The sequence below is a fragment of the Mauremys mutica genome, chromosome 1 (genome assembly GCF_020497125.1).
Source record: "Mauremys mutica isolate MM-2020 ecotype Southern chromosome 1, ASM2049712v1, whole genome shotgun sequence".
Lineage (NCBI taxonomy): Eukaryota > Metazoa > Chordata > Testudines > Geoemydidae > Mauremys > Mauremys mutica.
In genome coordinates, this window is record NC_059072.1 from 324,461,805 (window position 1) to 324,488,470 (window position 26,666).

Here is a 26,666-nt window from a genome sequence, read left to right on the forward strand (position 1 = left end):
GATTCTGCAACTGAAATCTAGTTACCAATTCTGTTGATGGCGCTGGATTTTATTCTAGCATGTGCATCCTCTGACCACACACTGGGCTAACAGGAGTAAAATGACAAAAATATGATACTTTGCTTTGAAATACCCAAGAGGCTGACCTCGAGTGAGGGGAGGTAGGTGCCAATTTTGAAGTCTGAGTGTAGCTGCATTTTGGCTCAGATTCAGCAAATCAATTAAGCCTGCTCTTAAGTATGTGCTTAAGTCTCATTCAATTAAGCATTTGCTTATGTGCTTCGCTGAATTGGGCCTTGAAGATGACAGTGTATTATGTGACACTATTAAAGTAAATCAGTTCATATTGATTATAAAATAAATTCTGCTCTCTCATTAGGCCTGTGAAATTCCCATCCTTCTTGCATGATCTTTGAGGTATTTGGGGTTGAAAGATGCTATAAAAATGTAAACCACTGAAGAGAGATACTTGATACTGTTACAATGTGTAATATCTGTGCAAACAAAAGCTTTCTAAATTTGCTACAATTCACAACCAGTTTGTTAGAAAAGTGCCTGTGCACTGCTTGTATGCACGATCAAAACAAAAAAACTATTTTTTATTGTTTTATTGATTATAATAGAAACTCTTGACTCCAAATTCACAATTTTATATATACACATTACCATAAATACAACATAGATTTTTCTCAAACATTTTATCAAATTCTAATACAAAATTATCATTTCTGAATATTTTTCTGCTAAAATTTTCAAAACACATAAATGGTATCCTGTACTGTACATTATTCTGGAAGCAAATCCTCTCCTAACTCTTCATCAGCAAACTCATCTTCATCCATTCTTTTCCTTGCTGCAGTTTTTGGCCTCTCTGTTTGTGGTCCAAGTGGATCTACATAGGAAGCATCTAGGATTCAAAAGAAAAGAGTTGAAACATAAGCTTTATTTTAAAGCAATTTAGCTTGTATCAATCACACGAGACTAAAATCAAGAATTATGTGGAGCATGCTATAGATGTGCATGATGCTTTACAGGAGACACTGATTTTGTGCCCTGAAAAGTTTACCGCTTTGGGATTTACTAGCTAAAACCATTATACCCAAGTGCAGTCCCATTGAAGTCAATGAGATTCTGCATTGTGTAAGAGTCTATGCAGGTTTGGGTTCTACATTACTCCATTACAGAACAAGAGGAAGAGAACAATAGTGGTCATGCATATGTTTTGGTGGCTAGAGTTTCCTTTTCAAAATTATTTCTATTGCTTTATTACAACTATATAGTTAATATGCAAGACTTAGAGAAATAGGTTTTAGGAAGGAGCTTGGCAGAAGAGTAATGGTGGATGGGTTCAGTAAGAGAATTCCAGGCACTAATGAATTTCAATGGGATTGAGGTGCCTATCTCCCTTAGGCTATTTTGAAAAGCTCCCCTTAATAAAATATGTGATTGTAAAAGTACAAAAACTGGCAGAGGATTGCAGTGAGCAGACTCGGTAGTTTAAATCACCCTTTTAAATGGATATGTTTGAGAACATACAAGCATAAGTTAATGATTTTATGGTAGACCTGGGAACAAAGAAACAATAACTATTTTTCATCCATGTTTCATGATGAAAATGCTTCCATAATTTGTGCAATTCAATATGATTTTCAGCAATTATTTCTCATTCCATTTGTCTAGGCAAGATGGAGCAACTCAGAAGGTACCACAGTCCACTTGCCTATTTCTTTATTACCACTGCTTTCATAAGGCTCATTTGTTCCAGGCAAAGCCCTTAGCTTGGCACTTAGTCGTTCCCCCTTAGCGCTACCGCCACTATCTGGGGGGGGAAAAAAAGAGAAAAAACACAATAAAACACTGCCGCATACTTCATGAAAGCAAGATAGGCAATTGAAATTGGACTAATTTGCATTAAATAATTTTTTTATATCTTACACCATTATTATCCTGATGGCCATCATACTGAATTTTAATACGGATTTCTAAAAATATGACCTCTGTGATCTGTATATGTGTGTCAAAATACACAGTGCCACTCATGCTCTGGGATAATTAAACTTTTATTTTACATCTTTTTAGCTTCAAATTCTAACATCTTAAAACATCTATTAAAATTAAGGAACATTAATATTTGAGGGTTTAAACCGATTACAACATGTGGGTCCTACAAACGATGCCTGTTTTACAATGCATACAAACATTTCAGACACGTATATCTATTCATATATTGGTGTGATCCACCTGTCAGACACTATCAGTCTCAAATCCAGAACACTTACTTTGCCTTTCATTAGAAAAGTCTGAGAGGCATGTGCTGTTGGCATGGCAGTCAGGCACAGCTCATACATACAGTACATCTTGGCTCTGCATCTTGCTGTAAACATTCTATTCAGCTCAGTTTGCAATGGGCCCCCTGGCATGTGACTGTTCTGACGGCTGCCTAGTACCCAGACACTGTCAGATTAACATTCTATTGCCACAGCAGTATTCCAGACCCTCTAAACGGTCTAGTCACAGGGCAACCTTGAATCTTTTTCACAGTTTATAGGAAGCTTTCAATTTTGTCTGCTGGAACAATTTGTGATTCAATATTTTGCTTCCAGGGGAAAATGCCCCTTGTTTTGGATTGGTGTATTTACAGAGCATCTTATGCCACGCAGCCAAACATAAATATACTTCTTTGCAACAGGCAACAATGCTGTTATTGAAATGTTCCCAGCTGAAAGGGAACAGGCAAAGGGTATGAAGTCAGGAGTTGGCTACAAATTGTAATTCCCATATTTATTACAAATATTGTTGTTAAATTGTTATAATCTTTACAAGTTTATTCTTCCCCAAGGAAGACAAATATTTATTTTACTCTAATATATTGCTGAGTGCAGCATGCTCAGCCATTCACAAGCCCTACAGGAGGACACTGCTTCTGCTCCAAGGAACATATAATCTAAGTCAGACAGAGAAAATATAGTTTGGGGTATAGGGTGAGGAGAAGGGTTTATTATTTATCTATCTTTGGTGGATTATTATCAAAAAGCTTCATGGATGAAATGTGTTTTATAGAGGGATTTGAATAAACAGAAATCAATTGGGAGACAAGGGGCCTGATCCAAAGCTCAGTGAAGTCTCTTATTAACTACAATGTGCTTTGGACAAGACCCAGGGGCCAGGAAGTGAGTAGCAAGCTGGAAGAAGGTGTGAAGATGAGAATCGGAGGAGGATTAAAAAGGGTCTGCAGGGAGAGTGAGAGAGTAGGTAGGATCTGTGCACCTACATGTTACAATAATACAAATAATAAGGCCTTAGGACTCTGAAGACAGTAAGTTTGCATTTGATGATGAAAGTGACAGAAAAGGAAGGGATTTGAAGGGATATGAAGCGGGGAATCACATAGCTGGGATTGCCAGAGAGGAAGACTACTAATAGCAGCAATTGTATAGATTTAATAGGTTAGTTTCAGAGAGAAGGAAGTTGCTGAAACCAAGATAAAGAAAATCAAGGTAGCACGTGAAAGGGTTCGGACAGTGAGGGCTTGGCTACACTTGCAGATGTGCAGTGCTGGGAGTTACAGCTGTCTTCGTACAGCTGTGTAGGGAAAGTGCTGGAGTGTGGCCACACTGACAGCTACCAGCGCTGCAGTGTGGCCACATTTGCAGCATTTGCAGCGGTGTTGGGAGTGGTGCATTATGGGCAGCTATCCCAGCGTTCAAGTGGCTGCAACGTGCTTTTCAAAAGAGGGGGTGGGGTGGAGTATGACAAGGAGCGTGGGGGGGGGGAGGAGAGAGAGAGAGAGAGTGGATTTTTGGAGTCGACACTGTGTCAGCTCCCTGCCTTGCAAATTCTGATCATTTCCCCGACGCCTCATTCACTCTTAAATGCAAACAGCCTGCAGACCAGATAAGCAGCTGCTCCCACGGACTCCCTTTCCCCCCCTTCCCCTCCCTGCCGTGCTGTTTCTCTCCTCAAGCAAACACTAGCTGTAGACATTCATCCCCTGCCTGCCTCATTCACAGCAAACAGGAGCTGTGTTTGTTTTTTAGATAAGCAGCTCTGGGAGCCCCGAGTTCACAACAAAACAAAGAGAGACATCATAACAAAACAAAGAGTTCTTTAGTTAAAAGCATTATGGGAAAATTCTGCTGGAGGCCAATTACAGCGCTTTTGGTGGCCACACTGGCAGAGCAGCGCTGCATCACCAGCGCTGCAATAGTTATACCCGAGGCAGAGCAGGAGTACAGCCAGCGCTGCAGCCAGGGAGATGCAGCGCTGTATGTGCCTTGCAAGTGTGGACGGTGTGTAAGTTGCAGCGCTGTAAACCGACCACCAGCGCTGCAACTCTCCAGTGTAGCCAAGCCCTTAGACGGGAGAGCGAGAAGCATGTAATTTAGAGATATTACAAAGAAGCAGCTGCAGGGTTTGACATAAACAGAAAAGCAGAAAAAGAGCTGAACATAAAAAGGAAAACCAGAAATGCAAACAGACTATAAATAAACTGAAGACTGGAAGAGCTCTGTGTCGCTCAAAAACTTGTCTCTTTCACCAGCAGAAGTTGGTCCAATGAAAGATATTACCTCGCGCACCTGGTGTTTCTCATAAATGAACCATCCACTGTACTTCAGTACCCTAAATTGAGCAATTTTAACTATGGTCCTTACGTAGCTTTTACTTAATCCTTACTCTGGCAAAATTCTCATGACATTAAGTTAATGGGACTTGTGACTGAATAAAAAAAAATTGGGAAATCCACATCTACTCTAACACAAGAAACCACTTTTTTTCTGACAAAACTAGCAAACTGAAAAAAAATGAAGGTTTTCTGAAGTGAAATACAACATGCACTATGTGATTTGCTGTCTGCATATTTACTCCTTACACATAAAACAGCACCCATATAAAATACAGTTCATTCTAATAACTAGTTAGACCTACCACTCTTTTGCATCTGCCTTTAAATATTGATACACTTTTACCAAGTTATTTGATTTTTCAGCACCTAGCCCAGGGATTGGCAATCTTTGGCATGTGGCTCGCCAGGGGGCCAGGCCAGTTTGTCAAACCAACCAACAAACTGATCCTATAAGTTTCTGCTCAAGCAAAACTCCCATATCCTTGGGGATTATGAATAGAGATTGAGAGGAAAAGCTGCTCCTACTTATCAGTAAGGTAATCTTTGCTTTTGGGAGGTGTTAAACCCTAGCAAGGGATGTATGACTTGGCCATCACTGGGTAGTAATTAATAATCTTGCTGACTGAGAGCTTTATAATACAATTGGTAAGTAGTGAAAACTTCTGTCATAAAATTTTACATTTTGCAGTTCTCTTTGCATATAAATCTTTTATATTTTTTTTACTCTCTCTAAATGTGTAATTTGGCCAACTCCATGGAACTTAATTTTGCATCGTAGACTGTAGGATCTTGGGACCCCACACTGGACAGAAGAATTTCAAAGGAGGATCTGGCTTTTAATGCATTTTAGCACAAATGTGCATACTTTACAGAGGTGAGATGTCTAGTCTGTAGTGAACAGAAAATCTGGTTTGCTTTAATATGCATTCCTCACTTGTGGGTTATGGAAATAACACCAAATTTCACCAAAAATGGCCTACTGATTGTCTGTCTGTCTAGCCAAGGAAAAAGCTGTAAAATTAAATAAAAATGTGTTATTAAAAATGCATCAGCCTTGATTAAAGAATAATTTACACAGACCTTTTAACACTTCTGAGAAAGGACTGCACGTATTTTCAGGGAAAAGACAGCTGCCAAAATGGGAGGAAAGACAGAGATCATGCAGAGAAAGAGTCAAAAGAAACCAAAAGCAGGACAAGTTCACAAACCTATTATAACCACTGGGTTGACAGAAGGCATGTATAAAGAAAGGAAAATATAAAGATAATGTTAAGACAAAGGATGACAATGGAAACTCTATGGAAGCAAGGAATTTCTGTGAGGTTTTATCTGCTAGAGTATAGATTCTGAGTTATAGTAATTGTTGGAAAGACTAAACAAGCACTTGCAGTAAAGATCCACTGCAAACATTTCTCAGACTGCAAATAAGTTCTGCCTGCATTATTCTAGAAACAGTACAAATAATAACAATTTTATCATTTACTTTTAAAATAACAAAAGTTACTGCCCATAATGAAAACAATATTCTATGCAGTCACAACATTTTAGTCAATTACACTTTATTTATTTATTTATTTAACAATGGCACATATAGTGAAGAGTCGAACTAGCTCTTTGTGTCAGTGACTAACTTCCAGTGAAAGTAAAGTGACTTTAATCTGCAAAGGAGCAATTTATCATTCTCTATTAAAAAGCCATTACTACATCACCACTGTAATTAGTCTAGCAGAGCCATTCACACTATATTGATTTTTGGTCCATCCAAAATGCCAATAGACCAATACAATATTAATTAAACCAAAGAAAAACATTCCTTCAAAGAATCAAAGTATAAAAAAACCTTTAAAAGAATTTGAGTACAAAAAGTAGGTTAAGATATTTTATAAATTTGATTTAAAAATTATATTTAATCACAAAAAGCAAGTAAACTTGGAATTATGGCTACCACTCTCATAATCTCCCTTGCTTTTCCTCTCAATCTGTGTGCATAATGGTTAATTGGATGTATACGTGCATAGGTAATAAAAAAAAGGTAATAATTGGAGATATACCAATCTCCTAGAACTGGAAGGGACCTTGAAAGGTCATTGAGTCCAGCCCCCTGCCTTCACTAGCAGGACCAATTTTTGCCCCAGATCCCTAGGTGGCCCCCTCAAGGATTGAACTCACAACCCTGGGTTTAGCAGGCCAATGCTCAAACCACTGAGCTATCCCTCCCCCCTATGATCCATAGAGATGGATAATACACTCCGAATCCTGGCATTTATTACTGTGCACAAAATCCTGTGCCAATCCTCCTGGGGCTTCCTAGCACAAATGGTCACACACAAGAAAATAAAAAATTAACCTCTCATCTGCTAGTAGCTGCTAGGCTACTGATAGACTAGTTGTCATTTTCAAGTGTGAGGCTAATTCTAGAGGAAAGGTCAACAAAAAAATTGGAGGTTGTTATGGAAAAGTCAACGTACCAATTAAGTTCACAGCAAAATAGATTTGGAGACAATTTATTCAATACTCAGACAAAGTACATTCCCCTGTGAAAACACTAGCACACCTAACCAATTTTTTAAATTAACATTTGATTGATATGACTAGTCTGTTAAATATGAAATCAGAGATTTCACTTGAGTTCACAAAAATCACTAGAAAAGACAAGTCGTGGATGTTGTAATCATGCTCACTCAGTAAGATCGTAACACCCTGCTAGATAGAGGGATCTGATGTTTGTATTCCTATGTCTCTCTACACAAGAGCTCATTGTTGTAATGATTATTGCTTTGTTTTTATATTTACATGGCATGCATTTGTAAACCTATTAAAACTTCTAAATAAACAAAGCATTAAAATAAATAAATCATATATGCTTTTATCTGACCTTTGCAATACACAAAACAAGGTGGATTAAGGGTAGAGTAGCAGCCTTAACTCTGATTTTCCTATATGCAGAATTGTTGTAACTGTGTTGGTCACAGGATATTAGCGAGACAAGGTGGGTGAGTTAATATCTTTTATTGAACCAACTTCTTTTGGTGAAAGAGACAAGTTTTTGAGCTAACACAGAAGAAGAGCTCTGTGTAAACCTGAAAGCTTGTCTGTCTCTCTCTTCAACAGAAGCTGATTCAATAAAAGATATTACCTAAAACACCTTGTCTCTCCGCTTTTCCTAGCTACTTATGTCATACGCTTAATATAAAATTTAGTGTAATTACATATTATGCATAAATGTGCACATTTATTAATGTTCACTCATATACTTTCAACTGCACTTTAAAAGTTACTGTTGATTATTGTACATACAGATGGTGCAGATTGCTAGAAGGGAAAATTAAACTAAAAAGAATGAACATATAAAACAAAATCACTGCTAATTTTTATGTGGAAGAATGATTAGTACAGCAAAATCTTGTATACGTAGTTCTACTTTGGAACACTTAAAGGTTTTGGCACTGCTATATCCAGCTGAAATGGTTTTAATTTCTCCGCAAATGTTTTTGTACTTCTTAGTCGGCAGATTAGTTACATGTGTAATGCTGACAGACCCCGGTTGTTGATGGGCGGGGTTACATACTTCCCCTAGCTGAGGAAGCATGTCCCAAGCTTCAGAGACTTCCCAGCTGAAATCCTGGACAAGCCCTCACTTGTTACACCAACAGACCCTGGTTGTCGGCGGGCAGGATCGAACCTGGGATCTCTGGAGCTTAGTGCATAAACCTCTACCACATAGGTGGGTAAACGTTTTGGCCCGAGAGCCCCATTGGGGAATAGAAATTGTATGGCGGCTCATGAATGCTCACAAAATTGGGGTTGGGGTTTGGAAGGGGGTGAGGGCTCTGGATGGGGGTGCAGGCTCTGGGGGTGGGGCTGGGGATGAGGAGTTTGGGGTGTAGAAGGGTGCTCTGGGCTGGGACCAAGGGGTTCGTAGGGTGGGAAGGGAATCAGGGCTGGAGGAGGGGTGTGGGAAGGGGAGCAGTTTCAGGCTGGGAGTGCGGGCTCTGGGGTGGGGCAGGGGAAGAGAGGTTTGGGGTGCAGGAGGGTGCTCTGGGCTGGGATCTAGGGGTTTGGAGAGCAGGAGGGGGATCAGGGGTGGGGCAGGGGGGTGGGGCGTGGGGAGAGGCTCGGGGGTGCAGGCTCCGAGCGGCACTTACCTCAAACGCAGTGGCATGTCCCTTCTCTGGCTCCTACACAGAGGTGCAGCCAGGCAGCTCTGCACGCTGCACCATCCGCAGGTACCGCTTCTGCAGCTCCCATTGGAGCACCGGAGGGGGACATTGGAGCATGTTGGAGCCGGAGCGGGGCCATGCCACGGCTTCTGGGAGCTGTGCGGTCTGGCTCCCGACTCTGTGCCCTGGCTAGAGCATAAGAATGGCCATACTGGGCCATACTGGGTCAGCCCAGTATGCCGTCTACCGACAGTGGCCAATGCCAGGTGCCCCAGAGGGAGTGAACTTAACAGGTAATGATCAAGTGATCTCTCTCCTGCCATCCATCTCCACCCTCTGACAAACAGAGGCTAGGGACACCATTCCTTACCCATCCTGGCTAATAGCCATTAATGGACTTAACCTCCATGAATGTATCTAGTTCTCTTTTAAACCCTGTTATAGTCCTAGCCTTCACAACCTCCTCAGGCAAGGAGTTCCACAGGTTGACTGAGCGCCAGAGCGGGGCAATGCTGCAGAAACCGTGTAGTGCGGCCCCCGACCCAGTGCCCTGGCTGGAGCGCCAGAGCAGGGCTGAGCCACGTGGTGAGGCCTGTGACCCAGCTGGAGTACTGGAGCAGCCTCGGCCAAAGCGGGGCCGAGCCATGTGGTGCAGCCCCCGACCCACGGGCTGTAGTTTGCCCACCTCTGTTCTACCACATGAGCTAAAAACCAACTGGCCCTTAGCTAAGGCTATAGAGCAGACTCATTTAACTCTCTCTAAGTGGTCTCAGTGCCACTAGATGGGACAGACCACCACATCCAGGAGGTGTGTGGGTTACACATGTATACCACATTAGTCAAATTGTACAGATTTACAGCTGGTATTTCTAAGCAAACTTTCAGTGGTCATAAGTTAGAGAGGTGGGAAGAACAATTACAACACAAGCAATTCCTCCAAAATGACAGAATACATTAATTCTATTTTTAGTACTATTTTACACAATGTATATGAGGCACAGAACATGCATGAAATACTTTCTTTTCTCAGGCTACTAAGGGTGAAATCATTTAGTTAGATCTAAGTCACCTTAAAAAATTAAAGTATCTGAAATAAAGTGCATAGTGGGCTAAAGTTCTTAACAGAGAATCAGGATGCTTCACCAACCCAAAATGTGTTTGAAGGACATAGAGAGATGCATTTACACTTTCGGGGGTGGTGGTGGTGGGGAGGGGGGTCCATAGAGAAAAGGGAGCTTGGCTTGGTTTAGCCAAAACCCATTAATTCAGCACTCTGCCCAGCTAATGCAAAGTATTTTATCTAAAAATCTGCTTAAGTGTAAACCATTTCTAGCATGGAAGTTAAGCTAACCCATAGAGTGTGTTAATACGCAGAAAACATGTTCAATTTATTCTAATGTGAGAATTTGGAGTTAATGGAGCACAAAGGGGGAAATAGTCCCGCCCCCTCCCCCGAAAGCCAGCTGAAAATGCAACTGACTGTGAGGCTCTTGCCTTAAGATAGTGAGAAGACTTTCTGCAAATCTCTTGCCTTAAAGTGCAGACCTGAACTGCAATGCCTATTGCCCTTCACTGCTCTAAAATCCATGTCCCTTTATTACACATGGAGCTTCCTGTAGGCTCTACTGAGTGTGTACAAATATGAGGAGTCAACCCTATTCCACCCTCTGAGATAACTGCAGGAGGGATGGAGAGGGCAAAGAAACTCAGATTTTCCTTGTCTCCACAAGTTTCCTTCACTTTTTTCCCAGTTGGGGCCTGGGGAGTCATGGAGAAGGCAAGGAGTGCAGCCTTTCAATCCAATGGATTCTGGAGATGGATGGGAGAAGGGGACCAACCCACCCTCAGACAACTCACTCACTCTAAACTGCGTCTCTGGGCCACTACCTCCTCTGTATTTTTTTTTATGACAGAAAAGCATTGTAAGGTGAGGTACCAATGATATCTCATCCCGTCACCAAAAAAAAAAAAAAGATTTCAAAATGCAAATCTGATGCTTGCTGAGGAAAGATAAGTTTAGGAGAACCCCAAAGTGGGTGTTCATTTTAGTTATAATCTTTGAAATTGCCAGATCCAGACTGTGTCTAGATCTTCTAGTGATACTTCTGGGTCTTCCTGTAAAAGAGAGAAATAATTCCAAGCTTATTTCTCATTTCTCTGTTGTAGCAAAATGCTCCTTAGCTGTGCATTGAAAAACAAAAGAACCCTGAAACTATTTAAAGGGTCAGGAACATATTTCTTCTGGAAAAGCTTGCCAACAATACAAAAATAAATCATAGTGATTTCAACACCACTTGGTTCCCTTTTTTGAAATTTGAACAAATTAAACCTTCAAAAGCAACCGAGACTGGATAACTTTTAACTGCTTTTCTTTGTTATGATAGAGGTACAGTCCTCCCAGGGTGGTTCCTAGCCATTTGGGTGCCCTATGCAGCCCCAGACCTCCCCCAGGGTCTGGGAGGCAGGAGCTCTGGGGATCCACTTTTGGGGGCCCCACAAGCCCAGAATGGCCTGGGGGATTAGCAGGGGGCCGGGAGCAGCCCACTCCGCTTCCCTCACCCTGGCCCACCTGTCGCTCGGGGGAAGGGATCCCCACCACCACTCAGCAGCAGCGGCAGGAAGCGGAACAGCCCGGCCCCAGCCCGCTTTACTCCACCAGCTCCCAGCCCCGGTGCTCTGCTTCCCACCATTGGTGAGAGCCGGGCGCAGCCGTCTCCCCAACACAAGCCATATGGCTGGGGCCGGGGCAAGGGAAGCGGAGCGGGCTGGGGCCGTGTCTCTCTGCTTCCTGCTGCTGGTGAGTGCGGGGTCATTGGGGGAAGAGGTGGAATGGGGGTGGGCCGGGGAGGGAGCGGGGGGGAAGGGTAAGAGGCAGGGCGGAGGGAGTTGTCTGGGGCCCCATGCCCCCCCTCTGCCCCCAGGGATGGCCCTGCCTGTTGCAGGGGGGGCCGGCTGAGGGATAGGGCTGGTGCTGCGCGTATGCAGCACGCAGCTGCCTAGGGCACCATGAAATTTGGGGCAATTTGGTGCTGCAAATTTCGTGGTGCCCTAAGCAGCTGCGTATGCCTAAGGACGGCCCTGAGTCCTCCACTGAACACTCTTGCAGATCTACCATATGTATGCATGCAAGAGTTGAATTCTTAGGATTATGCTGTAATGCAGGGGTCGGCAACCTTTCAGCAGTGGTGTGCCGAGTCTTCATTTATTCACTCTGATTTAAGGTTTCACGTGCCGGCAATACACTTTAACGTTTTTAGAAGGTCTCTTTCTATAAGTCTATAATATATAACTAAACTATTGTAAGTAAACTAAACAAGGTTTTCAAAATGTTTAAAAAGCGTCATTTAAAATTAAATTAAAATGCTGATCTTACGCTGCCAGCCTGCTCAGCTCGCTGCCAGCCTGGGGTTCTGTTCACCTAGGCCGGCAGCGGGCTGAGCAGGGCCTGCGGCCGGGACCCCAGATCTGGGTGGGGGGTGGTTTCAGGGGTCAGGGCAGAGGGCTGGGGGAGGAGGTTCAGGGCAGAAGGCTGGGGGGGGGGGATTCAGGGATCAGGGCAGAGGGCTGGGGTGTGTGGGGGTGTAGGGCAGAAGGCTGGGTGTGTGAGGGTTCAAAGGTCAGGGCAGAGGGCTGGGGGTGTGTGGGGGTGCAGGGCAGAAGGCTGAGTGTGGGGGGGTCATCAGGGCAGAGGGCTGGGGGGGTGCAGGGCAGAGGGCTGGATGTGTGTTGGGGTGGGGGGTTCAGGGCAGAGGGCTGGGGGGTTCAGGGCAGAAGGCTGGTTGTGGGGGGGTTCAAGGGTCAGGGCAGAGGGCTGGGTGTGTGGGGGGGCTCAGGGCAGAGGGATGGGGCTGTGGGAGTGCAGGGCAGAAGGCTGGGTGTGTGTTGGGGTGGCGGGGTTGAGGGCAGAAGGCTGAGTGTATGGGCGGGTCAGGACAGAGGGCTAGGAGGTATGGGGGGTGCAGGGCAGAATGCCGAGTGTGTGTGTGGGGTCAGGGCAGAGGGCTGGGTGTGTGTGTGGGGTGCAGGGCAGAAGGCTGGGTGTGTACGGGGGTGGGAGGGTTGAGGGCAGAATGCTGAGTGTGTGTGGGGGGTCAGGGCAGAGGGCTGGGGGTGTGGGGCTGCAGGGCAGAATGCTGTGGGGGGGGGGTCAGGACAGAGGGCGGGGTTGTGTGGGGTGCAGGGCAGAAGGCTGGGTGTGTATGGGGCTGGGAGGGTTGAGGGCAGAATGCTGAGTGTGTGGGGGTCAGGGCAGAGGGCTGGGGGGTGTGGGGGGGGAGTAGGACAGAAGACAGTGTGGGGGGATGAGGGCTGGGGTGCTCGGCCCGTAGGGGTGCTCCCAGCCCCCTGCCCTGTGCGGCTCATGGCAGGGGGCTGGAAGGGATGTGCCCTGTTCCACCCCCTTCCCCAAGGCCCCATCCCTACCTCTCTCTGGGCTTGGCTACACTTACAAATTTGCAGCGCTGCAGCAGGGTGTGAAAACACACCCTCTGCAGCGCTGCAAATTGCGGCGCTACAAAGCGCCAGTGTAGTCAAAGCCCCAGCGCTGGGAGCCGTGCTCCCAGCGCTGTCCGTTATTCCCCACAGGGAGGTGGAGTACGGACAGCGCTGGGAGAGCTTTCTCCCAGCGCTGGTGCTTTGACTACACTTAGCGCTTCAAAGCGCTGCCGCGGCAGCGCTTTGAAGTGTAAGTGTAGCCAAAGCCTCTGTCTCCTCTACAGAGCTGTGTACACACTGCCGCTCTTCCCCCTCCCTTTCCCCCTCACTAGGGCCATCAACTGATTGGTGCAGGGAACGAGAAGGGGCGGGGCAGGAAAGCACCACGCTGGGGGAAGAAGCGGGGGAGGGGGAAGCTTGGCTGCCACAGAACCAAGCTTCTACCTCCTGGCCCCCCGCAGAGGAGAGTGGTGGGCGGTGGGGCTGAGTGGGGCTGGAACCGTGGCAGGCAGCTGCGTGCTGCTCAAAATCGGCACGCGTGCCGTAGGTTGCCGACCCCTGCTGTAATGTTTCTCCTGCATCTTCTGTATAGTTTATTTCTGAAAAGCAGTAACTTATTTTTAAGTTTTATGGGCAAACCTAGCCCACTTAATTCTCCCGTAGTCTCCCCTCTGCATGTGTTTTCAGTGTCACTGTCCAAAACAAGGGAACCTTGTACTATTATTAATTCTATTATAAGTAAGCATACAATTCTGTCACAGATTCCGGGACCTCCGGGACTTCTAGGGCAGAGCTGGAGTAACTCTCAGTCCCAGGGTGGCAGCCAGCCCCGGGGCAGCAGCCCCCAGAACGGCGGCCAGCCTAGGGGCATGCCAGAGCAGTGGCTGGTGTTGGGTCAGCAGGCTGGAGCAGCAGTAATCAGCCCCTGCCGCAGGGGCAGCAGTGGGGCTGGAGCAGCTGCAAGCCCCAGAAGTGCTCTGTTTGTCGCCCCACAGGATATTTTAGTAAAAGTCAGGGATGGGTGGCGGGCATCTGTGAATTTTTGTTTATTGCCCGAGACCTATCCCTGATTTTAATAAAAATACCTGTGACAGAATCTTAACCTTAACAATAAGTAAGCAGATATGGATAAAACATTTGAAAAAGTCTATGAAAACTAATAAACAAAGAAACATAGGCATGTTTGGCTGCAAGAGAGTAAAGTTAAAAATTATAAAAAATAGTATGTAAAAACAATCCCCTTTTACTCAGCAGACAAGAACTGAGTTCAGGATTCCACATTTCTCCTGGATCAGCTAATGACATCAAATCTCTTAAAAAATTCAGGAAAATGATCCCCATTGGTCTTTGTAAGGAAACTGAGAAAACGAATCCCCAAATTTGTGAATTTTTTTTTTTTTTAGCAATAAACATACAAAAATCTTGAATAAAGTAACCCATATTTATGTTATTTGTGTGCCTCAGGCAGATTGTGTATATAGAATTTTTAAACTGTGAAACACAGACTTGTAATCCTGTTAAGCTACACCAGGAGTAGGCAACCTATGGCACCGGTGCCGCCTTCGGCATGCGAGCTGATTTTCAGTGGCACTCACACTGCCCAGGTCCTGGCCACCAGTCTGGGAGTGCTCTGCATTTTAATTTAATTTTAAATGAAGCTTCTTAAACATTTTAAAGCCCTTATTTACTTTAATATATAACTAAACTCTTGTTGTATGTATAGATTTATAGAAAGAGACCTTCTAAAAACGTTAAAATGTATTACTGGCACGCGAAACCTTAAATTAGAGTGAATAAATGAAGATTCGGCACACTGCTTCTGAAAGGTTGCCGACCCCTGAGCTACGCCAAGCACAGAAAAAATGACTATTTAGGGCTTCTGGTCCCACTGGATCTTACTCCAAGTTTGTAAATGGGAGCTATACTACAATACAGTACTTATGTCTATTGCCTCTTGTGTGCCAACTTCTTCACCGATAGTGTTTCACAGGGCTAGCATACCCAGTTATCAATCTATCTGTGGTGCTTTTGACTGCTTCTGAAAAGTTTAAGTAGTACATCTTGCCTCAACTTTTAATTGGGAGCCCCAGTAGAAATACCTCCAGGCTCAGGACAGAGCCTCCTTTGTAATACTGCTTATTTGTTGAGCTGTTTCAAAAACTGTTTGATTTTTGGTCAGTTGCACCAAATTTGCATAAATGAGCATCCTTAGAACTTTTTCCTACAAAAGTTTGTTTCCAAAGCCTAAATTCTTTTCAGTCTCTCAGGAGTTAAATACAATAACTGCAGAACTTTGCACAAAAATCGAAATCAATATGGAAGAGTGCCCAGCTATAGCTCAACTTGGACCCATTGCTCTTATGAGATTTGATCTCTTACAATAGCGTTCCAAGCGTCCATGCGTTTCTTTACATGTGGTCTATGGCGGATGTATGAATCTGTGGAGTTGAAAAAACTCAGTGCCTTAGAATGACTAGAGCTTGTGGTAGAAGTTCCTAATGAGTTCAACTCTTTTTCCATTTTCCACATATATTTTTTGTCCTTAAGAGAAGTATTGACAAAATGCTAGCTCAGGGTCTTTAATGCTGTCTTAACTTCTTCTCAGCTAGGATCTTTCTTATTTCCCCTACTAGCTGTCCTCTTGCATTTACATCCTTATTTATTAAGCTACCAAACATCCCTTTCTCTCTCAGGTAATGTTCCACTCTTTCACTAACAAGGGTACATACGATGACAGAATGTAGCTGTGAAAGAGGAAAGGGCCCCTTTGCAACACTTACATGGATATCAGGGCTATTGTTTTGCACAAGTCTGAATCCTTTGGTCTGACCCCAATGCTGCCCTCCATTTCTACCTAAACAAGCTTGGGGTCCACAGGTTATCCTGCATGACTACTTTGTGACCAGACTATAGGTGCAGAGGACTTTGTTTGGGCCCAGCCCACTATAGTGAATTTCTTCCTTAGGGTTCATAGGTAGGTCCCTACCAAATTCATGGGCTGTTTTGGTAAATTTCACAATCATAGGATTTTAAAAATCTGAAATTTCACGGTGTTGTAACCATGGGGGTCCTGACGCAAAAGGGGGTTGTGTGGGGTGGTTGCATGGATACTGTTGAGGGGATGTAGTATTGCCACCCTTACTTCTGTGCTGCTGCTGGCGGCATCACTGCCTTTGGAGCTGGACCCCTAGACAGCAGCTGTGGAGTTTCCTGCAGCCAGGGGACGTTCCTGAAGCTGAGTCTAACCTGGCCCCGGGAGTGGATCATGCAGGGAAAGAGGAAGTTCCATCTCTTCCCAGCTAAGCCATCACCCACCCGTAAGGCTGGCCCTGCCCCCCGCATACCATGCCACCCTCACTTCTGTGCTGCTGCTGGAGTTAGCACTGCCTTCAGAACTGGGTGCCTGTTAGCAGCCACCACTCTATATACTCCAGCCACCCAGCTCTGAAGGCAGCAAAGAAGTAAGGGTGGCAATACTGCGAGCCCCCTACAACAGCCAGATTTCACAGGGGAGAGCAGATTTTATGGTCAAGAGCAGATTTCACGATCCATGATGTGTTTTTCACAACCATGAATTTGGTAGGGCCCTATTCATAAGGATCATGAATCTCCAAGATTTATACAGGTGACAAGAACCCAAAAATCAGTTATCAGAAAAAGAGGCAATCTGAAATGATATTATGATATGTTTTCTAGGTATAACAGTTTCCTATAACTTCAGATGTAATTAGTGTGAATAAATGTTAGGTGACAGTACAGGTGTGTGTGATAAAGCTGACTAAAACATCCACATGCATACATGTGTGGCAGTCATATCTATGCAATAAATTGCAGAACTATGTATTGTTTATCATGCACTTTTGACTGCTTGACCTGCACATTGCTCACTAATCGATCTCTGTAGGATTTATTCTAATATTTCCAACCCCTGAGCAGACTCAAAAAACTGTCTCAGAAATGTTTTCTTCTCTCCCTCCTATCAACATGAGGAATTAAAATTATCTTAGCCTGAGGCCCAAAACGACAATCCCCGACAAGTGATGGGGTTTTTCTGTATAAAAATATAATTAATTCAAAGTCTATCTCGTAGGACTGCAGAGCTAAAAATGGGGGCTTCATACCACTGTAAAATAGAAAGATAACCCCTTTCTTAAGGCACCCCAGGACTCCGTTCTAGCCCTGTAAGATCCTAAGATAGGAGACTTCATAGATGTAAAATATTTAAGTAATGAAAAGCTATTCTGGGTTATGTTAGTGGTTTTCATGGCTTTTTATGAGCCTTGTACAGTTGGATAAGTGGTAATTAAGACATCTGGCTTTGCAGGTGGAAGGACAAGAAAAATAGTCCAATTTTTATTAAAAAACCAAACTTCCTGAACCATTCCACACATTGGTTTTCTGTAACAGGAAATGTAAGCAGTATGTATGATAGGTGGTATGAAGGCTTTCTACGCACGTATTTGGTCTGCATAAGTCACTCATGGCTTTGCCATTCACGAGTAATGTGATGTGACCATTCACACACGCACAGTGGCATTCACTTTTGTGTGTGATCAGTCCAAAATGTCTTTTTTATAGCATTTATGAAAAAACCCCTGTATTTCCTAATTTATGGCACTATGCTAAATTTCTCTTGGGCCTCTTACACATTATAGTGATCATCTTTGTTTATAAAATCATCTTATGCCTGATAGATTTTTTGAAAAGCTGATTTTCTGTTGCATCTGCATCTATTGGACTTGACATCTGTAAATCAAGGTAGTTATGCTGAACTGTAAATCTGAATTTGTCCCAGTATTGTTGACCAGAGAATCAGTTCCGAGTTTTAGGATTGTGAGGAAGTGTCTGCAAGTCATTGCAAAAATCTCCCCAATTAAAAACAATTCACAGAAGCATTTTACAAACCCGTTCTTATAGCTATTTTTTCCTCTTTCTCAGGGCACTTGACAATGACTCTTTAAAATAAGTGTTGTTCATCCAAAATGTAACATTCAAAGAGTGTTCAGTTAAACTATTTTATAAACAGGCCACAAATTTATTTTTAGGAAAACCATGAGACCTGTATGTGCTATATAAACCCTAAAACAAAACAAAAAAGCTACCGTATTAGTGGAGATTTTACAGAGCAAAGATTAATATTCACAATACTAAGACCAAAGAAGCTAAAAAATGTAAGTGAAGTTTGCAAAATAATATTTATGCATTACTCAATATGTACTTGTATAAATATAAAAGGGTTTACAACACTAAGAAAAACTCTTCTTTTAGAACTTTGACAACTCCAACACTTAAGCAAAGTTGTTATTCCAAGTACTTACCCCCGCTACCACTCCCTTCTCTGCGGCTACGCGCACTGCCATCTCTGCCAGATTTAACACGCTAGAACAACAGTGAAATAAATTTGAAGGAATATACACAAAAACCCTATTTAGCATAATTATATTAGATAGAATTGCTGAAGCTCAAAATTCAATTTACTGCTATAAACAGTAGAGAACACTAAATTGGAATTAAATTACAATAATATTGTATTGTGCAACTAAAATCTTGTTTCTTCAGTACAAAAAGTTGCATTTAAAATCAGAGTTAAATACAATGTTTACACAGAACTAATGAAGTTCAAATAAAAAAATTCAATAAAATCTGTTCTTTCAGATAACATTTATATAAGAAGAAAAATACCTTACATGAAGTTTTGATTAGTACAGCTGAAAAAATTCTCAAGGTATCCCGCTCTACATGAGTTCAAAGTAGTATTTGCCTACTAACATCTTGTAAATCCAAGAAGTGTTTTATTATTGTAAAGATTCAAGTGGGGAGGAAGAAAATTTAGAAAGAGAAGTATTTACCCCACAGGTCTTAAATTTCTAATATTTGGCACAGAACTGTATGTCAGGAAAAAAGTTAATTTAATTTGTCGTTGAGTGCTAAATCTAACATGAAGGCAATGGTAAATATTATAAAAACTATGTTTAAAAAGTCAACTTTCTTGGAATGAGGAAAGGACCACAAACACCTTCCAGCTGTGTTATTTTTAGGATTATTTAAAAATGTTACTGTTATTTTGTTCAAGCAATACCTCTGTATTGCACGATTGATTGGGCCTCTGATTTCGTAATCCCAATATTCAGATGCATATATCTTCTCAATTACAGAAAATATACATCTTAATAAGGAGCTTTTTGATGGACAGTTGCAAAGATTCAATATTTAGAGCCTCCATCTGTTAATTTATTTTTAAAAAAGTTCTATCTAAATTCAGTGTATAAAATTAAGAGCCTGTTTAAAAAAGATGTGTGGACTATATAGGCCTTTGGTTGAAAACCTAAATCATGTGACATAAAATGACTTTCCTAAGCAGTTTATTTTAATATTAGTTGAAATTGTTTAGCTGAGTGGAGATTCAGTAATAACAAGTTAGCTGAGGTTCTTTAAAGCCTTAACATTTTAGGACCTGATCCTGGAAACATGATGTACATATTTAACTTGAAAGCATGAAGTATAATCTAGTTAAGTTCCAGTGAAGGGAGTAATCCCTTTGAACTCAGTGTGACTACACACATGAAGTTAAGCATCTGCATGACTGTTTGCAGGATTGCGGCCTTTGCCATCATCTATGCTATAAATACAACAGTGTCTGGTGGATTATTTATTACCTCCATCACGACCAATCTTCTCAAAGTACCCTAAAGATGTACGTAAATTCACATGCAAAGGGTCTAGTTTTACTTTGTGCATGGTTTTTATTATTTGATTTTAATTTATCTTGACCTCCAGTTAATGGTTGCATCATGTATAACTGAAAACATAAAGGCACTTAAAAAATTCTGGAGACTGAGCAGCTGCAAAATGATCCTAACAGTCTCTAAATAGTATGTACTGTATAACATACAAAGTGTGGGCACATGCATTCCAAATTCATACCCACAGCACTGTGTAAAGCTCTTGAGTATTTCAAACATAAGGGCAAATTTAAAAGGAAAAACTGAAAATGAAGGTAGTGGGTCTAATGTGGAACAAGTAGGTTCTATGTGTTGGCGTTTCATTTGTGAAAACGCAAGATCAAATTCTCTAATGGCTCACAAGTGGAAATGAGTTTGTTTTACATCCTATTCCCACGTGGATGACAGAATCATTTTTGGCACAACTGGCAGCCTCTGGTCAAGAGAGGCCCAGGACTGGAAGAGCAGAAATGTGTTGCATATTAGAACTGAGAGGCACTGAGGAAAATCATATGGTGTCTGTACATATTATCCCTGGTTCACATCACAGCTTATCAGGCGCTCATTTTCAGTCATTAAATTCACGTAGAGAAATAAATATACAATGCTACTACCTGTATTTGAACCAATGCCAATAAGGTTTTGTGAATTTGTGTACTAGTACCAGTGTGTGTGCATCTCTTTTAAATGAAATACCAGGGAAATGTTAATGCATTAAGGAATATTCAGGTGAATATTCACCTACCCCACAGATGTTTCCAGATCTCTGGCTGGATACCTTTAAGTGCTTGTCTACACTTGGAAATTTACAGAAATAGTTATTCTAGAATAGTTATTTTGATATAAGCCCCCGTGTGGACGCTCTTATTACAGAATAAGAGTGGCCACATAGGAGTTTTCCAGAATAGCTATTTTGGTAAATTTCCAAATGTAGACAAGATCTAAGTAAGACTTACTGAAAATCAGGGCATATTCCACAAATATTTAATTATCTATTTACTGCCTCACCACTTGGCACAATAGTAAAGAGATCATGGCTTGGCCTGAAATATTGAGGAAGGGAAACTGAGTTTAATTGCTGTTGAAAACAGAGAGCAATAACTGACCTGTGCCTTTCTTTGCAGACTGAAATCAGTATTTGGCAGGGAAACATAAGGGGTGATTTTTATAATTTTTGAGCTACAGAACTCAACCTCTAACAACTGGAGAGGCACAAAGTGAATCATAGTGTGAGACCCTTATTTTGCATTGCAATGCTGGTGTTATGAAAGAATATGTAGGAATGATGCATTGTTGTGATTAACATAACATTCCAGTCATCTGCAAATTAGCCTCTCCAAATTATGGTTAATTTACCATAGCTGTATAAAATTACTGTATTAGAGTTTGTTCTTCTGTATACCTATGTTGTGATTAAATGGAGAAGGATAGTATTCGGCACCTAGTCCCTGGACTTTCAGTGTTTAATGTATCAAGTCAAAATGAAATATTACATTTTTAACATCACTGAGATATTACTATAATCTTAAACAACTAAGTTAAACAATCTAATTGTTTAAATATTTTCACTAGTAGTTTAATGCACAGAAATAGTAAGTGTTCAAAAGTGCCCAGAAAGCTCAGGTTCACATCATCAAGTAAAGACGTTAAAAACAAACAAAAACAGTATTTGTATACAAAGTGTGAATATTTTTTTAAAAAAGGAAAAAGATGCTTTTCTTACATTTCTTAATATTTGCAGGCCTATGCTGCATAAGTAAGAACTCAGGAAAAAGTAGTGCTGATATTGTATACAAGTGAGTAACTACCTCTACAACCCCAGGGACCTCTGCCCTCCAATTAAAAATTAATCCAGTTTTTATACAAGTTTAGTTTCTGACCTTTCCTGAGTAGAGTTTACCAGTTATTTCATGTTGTGGCAAAGTGAGTGTGTTTGTAATGTGGACCATTACCCACTAGAGATAAAGCAGAACCAATTTAACTCATTTCAGTGAGAACCTCTTGGAGTTGTAATCTGAAAAGGTAATGTTTTATCTGCTTAGTTGTTTCATTACTAATGTCATAGTGGGGTGGCAGCACCACCAAAGTTAAGGCTGAGCCTTGCTTACTGTTTAGCAGTCAATTTTCCTAAATGCATTAAGTCCCACATGCTTCGGGAAATTGTCTTCAAAACTGTTATGTTGCAACAGGGGTTGTGGTAGAGTTTGTGGTGCAAATATGGGGCCATATGATTGAGGAGTTCCCAATAACTAGGGCCCTACCAAATTTATGGCCATGAAAAACTCATCACAGACTGTGAAATCTGATATTTTACCCTATACTATACAGATTTCACAGGGAGACCAGCGTTTCTCAAACTGGGGATCCTGACCCAAAAGGGAGTTGCAGGGGGGTCGCAAGGTTATTTTAGGGGGAGTTGCGGTAGGTATTGCCACCCTTACTTCTGCACTGCCTTCAGAGCTGGGTGGATGGAAAGCGGCAGCTGTTGGCCAGGCGCTCAGCTCTGAAGGCACGCTGCGCCCGCAGCAGTGCAGAAGTAAGGGTGGCAATACCATACCATGCGACCCTTACTTCTGTGCTGCTGCTGGCGGTGGCTCTGCCTTCAGAGCTGGGATTCCAGCCAGCAGCCGCTGCTCTCCAGCTGCTCACTCTGAAGGCAGATCCTCCGCCAGCAGCAGTGCAGAAGTAAGGGTAGGAGTACTGCAACACCCCAATAACCTTGTGACCCTCCAAAATTCATTTTTGGGTCAGGACCCTTACAATACTTTGAAATTTCAGATTTAAATAGCTGTAATCATGACATCTACAATTTTTAAAATCCCATGACCATGAAATTGACTAAAATTGACTGTGAATTTGGTAGGGCTCTACCAATAACCATTCCCCACATTATGAGCTTGTTTACATTTTCAATATGCAGTGAAATATATGTAGCTAGTGAGATTACCTTGAATACTGGTATGACACGAGGGGCCAGGAAATATTTCTTGGAGTAAATTTGGAGTCATTTATCAAGAAGTTTCTCAGATACAGCCCTCTCCCCCAATAAGGAGCTGATTTTAGTATTCAATTTGCTCTAAAGTCCATGTACATAATAAGATTGTCTTGAAACCTGGTATTCCATGACTGGGCTTGCGGTAGATTTTGAGGTAGAAGGGGGAGGGGAGGAGACTACATATTGAAATGAATGGGTCAGATTACACCACTTAAGAGCTGTTGTCAGGCTGTATTCATCTCCATGAGGTGTTTGGATTCACCTGAAAACATTCCCTTGAGATGAATGAGTCACTTCACATCTTTGCAATCCTCCTATGCTGCAGAGGGTTGTGCAGAACCCCTTCTCCCTATGGTAGTCCCAAAAGTGGAGTACAGACTTTGGGGCTCTCTCTCATCCTTGCTACCACCATCTGGTAGATGTGCTCTTCACAGGCTTTTGTTTATCACCTTCCTACCTGCCCTTGATCCTACTGGGGGGCACGATGGAGGGCAGAGCTGGTAGCTGAGTGACAGTGAGGTAGTCCCAGTAAGCTGTCTTGTGCCCCCCGTCATGCCCCCTTCACTACTACCACTTCCTCAAAGCCAAGGGAAATTCACTGCCCTAAAACTTCATTAAGGCAAAATGTTAAAGTTGACTAGATGTGCCTTGTACCTAGAATGCACCTATATTTAAACCTCTGAAAACCAAAGAATCCAAGAGTTATGGCAAAACCAACTTAAACATCTGTAAACCAGGAAGTGAACGTTCACTCTAGCTAGGCTAAAGTATTATAGCAAATATTATTTTACTGTTCATTGTGCTAGGCAGTGAAGCTACATAATAAAAATGAAAAAAAATCCACTTTTCATAGGAGAAAACAAACATACCTGTTCCCTTATTTCTTTTAGTTTTTCTACTCTCTTGAGCTTTGTCACATATTCTTGAACTTCTTTCAACCCCATATCTGTGCAGAGACGAACTAAGAACCGTAGACCTAATTGTACATTAAAAATATATTTAGAAAAGGGCTTGAAAGCAGGTGAAAAAATAGCAGTATGTTTAACCTAGTAAAACTGAATTTATAGAGTAGCAGCATGGTCTTCTGGACATAGCAAAGAACTGGGGATCAGGGGTTCCTACTTTCTAATACCAGCAACTCAGATTGGAATCTTATGCAAGCAATTTTAACTTTTCTGTGATTGACTGTAGAATGGTTAATAATGGGTATTGTGAAATTTAGTTACATAGTGTTTGTGAAATGCTTCGAAAATAAAAAGCATTATACATATGCTAAACTGTTATCGCAATAGCATTTTATTGAAAATAAGTCATCAATGCCAATGAGCTGAAAAGAATGGACACTAGCATAGTTACATTTTCTAATTACTCCAGTGCTGAGTCAGCACTTCAGATGCATGGTGGGTGGCCTTTTAGCTCCTGCGTTAATATCAATCTCTATAGAGTTCAAAAATTGATATGAAGGCTAAATGTGACTATGGTTGTCTATGCTATGGAGACTATGGCTATGTCTACACCACAGACTTTACAGCAGCACACCTGTACTGCTGCAGCTGCGCTGCTGTAAGGTCTCCTGTGTAGCCACTTCATGCCGATGGAGAGAACTCTCCTGTATGCATAATTAAACCACCCCCAACGAGCAGCAGCAGCTATGTCTGCGGGAGAGCATCTTCTGCCAACATACCGGCTCATTTGTCAGTGAAACTTATGTCAGCCAAGGGTGTGCTTTTTCACACCCCTGACTGACAAAAGTTTTACCGACAAAAGTGCTAGTGTAGAGATAGCTATGCTGGTATAGGCTATGCTGGCACAGCACAGTAGTGCAGACGCAGCCTACATTGACAGAAGGAGTTTTTCTGTTGCTGTAGGAACATCACTTCCCTCAACAAAGCCCTCTTCCATTGACATAGCTGTATCTACACTGGGGGTTTTGTCAGAACAGCTATGCCAGTCAGAGGTGTGTTTTTTTCACACCCCTGACGGATGTAACTATGCTGATATAACTTTTCAGGGTAGACCAGACTTATATGATAAAATAGGAAGAACTTAGGGGAAGAGAGAACTCCTTTGAGACACAGTCCCTAATTTGGAAAAGAGCTGCCACTGTCTCTGCGTGCCCAGCAGCCTGGAATGACACCTATCTAAATACGACGCTAAACTATCAATAACCAGTAAACAGAAGAAAACCTCAACAACTAGTTAAAAGGTGATTTAACAACAGCTGATGAAGCACAGGGAGATGAGAGAGCTTCTGACTCATTGGCTTTAGGAATTAATAGAACAGTGGAATGATGAACAGTGACTACTTTCCTAGTAGTTCTGTACTGCATCCTCAGTGTCATGGATTTGTGCCAGCAATGTTCAAAGAATGTTAGAATTACTGAAAGATTTTCAAAATAGTCCACTCCTTTGATTCACACACTACAAATATTAACATGCCTTATATTTTTTTTACCTATAGATCTTAAAGTGAGAAACCATTTTGCAAAACTTGTGTTGCCATTGTTGACTTAAGTAAGGCAAAAGTTTTGTTTTTCTACTACAGTAGACCTCTGTAAAGCCTGCTCTTCAAGAGAATTTAGGAAACTTGGTAAAATTACTAGTAGCTGAAAAAAATGCTGCAAGTCTACTTTTAAAATATAGTAAATGTTCTGCCTTAAACTGTTTAAAAATGTAATTCTGGTAAGTGGCAAACGGACTGTTGTAGTACTGAGGTTTTAAACAATAAGTGAGGTAATGGGGCTGCTACAGCAACATAGAGCAATGGTTCCCAAACCATGCTCTGTGATGCTCTTCGATTCACCCGCAGAGCTGCTTCTGCCACTGGTGAAGCATCTATCAGTCTTCATGAAGTGATGTTTCTTGTTACCATGTATCCTCAGTTTGGTACTCTCTAAGGGTTTCCAGAGACTACTTGAACAACTAAACTTTAAAAAAATGCTTCATGCCTTTTTGGGATACTTGGTTTTGGTAAAACTTTTAATCACAGTAAGATTTGTAGACTATAAAATGAAAGGATGGCAAACACAAGAAGAGAAACAATCTGGTCTGGGGAGATGACAGTAGTAGGGTCTACAGGTAACAACGGATGTTTCTGTAAGTACACACACAGAACTTAAAGGGTTGGTCTACACTGGGAACTTATATTGGCATAGCTACATCTCTCAGAGGTGACAAATCCACTCCCCAGAGATACACAGCTATGCTGACCTAACCCCTGGTGTAGACAGCACTAGGTCGATGGAAGAATTCTGTCGACCTAACAACTGACTCTCAGGCTAAGGGTTACACTACACACTTCCTTCAGTATAACTATGTCACTCAGGGGTGTGAAAAATCCACACCCATGGGCAATGTAATTATACTGACCATAATCCCCATGTAGACAGTGCTATGTCAGCGGGAGAGCTTCTCCCGCTGACATAGCTATCGCCTCTCATGGAGGTGGAGTTATTAAAGCATCTTCACCAGAAGTGTTACAATGGCCATAAGGGAGGTGGATAACCTACGCTGATAGGAGAACTCCTCCCATCAGCATAGGTAGCGTCTACACTCAAGCACTACAACAGAACAGCTGCAGCTGTGCCACTGTAGTGGTTTAAGTGTAGACGTACCTGGAAGAGTAAATAAACAGCACAGTTATAAAACTGCAGGAAGAAGATAGGAGGGAGGAAGGAAATCAGTAAGCAAGTTTATTTCCATCTTCTTTCCTCAATATTGCCCTAGTATTA

General features: G+C 42.2%; 1 protein-coding gene across 3 annotated transcripts in view; it reads right to left on the bottom strand.

The window, feature by feature from the left end:
• Positions 1-593: 593 nt before the first annotated feature.
• IFT88 (intraflagellar transport 88) overlaps positions 594-26,666 on the bottom strand; it is a 79,751-nt gene continuing 53,678 nt past the window's right edge. For 2 of the 3 annotated variants that reach the window (XM_045017782.1, XM_045017772.1), the window contains 4 exons: positions 23,805-23,911; positions 18,537-18,597; positions 1,721-1,819; positions 594-907 (listed from right to left, as the gene is read on the bottom strand). In XM_045017782.1, the coding sequence (XP_044873717.1) occupies positions 786-907; positions 1,721-1,819; positions 18,537-18,597; positions 23,805-23,911 (389 nt within the window). In that variant the 3' untranslated portion in view covers positions 594-785. The remainder of the gene's footprint in view (positions 908-1,720; positions 1,820-18,536; positions 18,598-23,804; positions 23,912-26,666) is intronic. The other variant, XM_045017792.1, reaches the window with a different exon arrangement.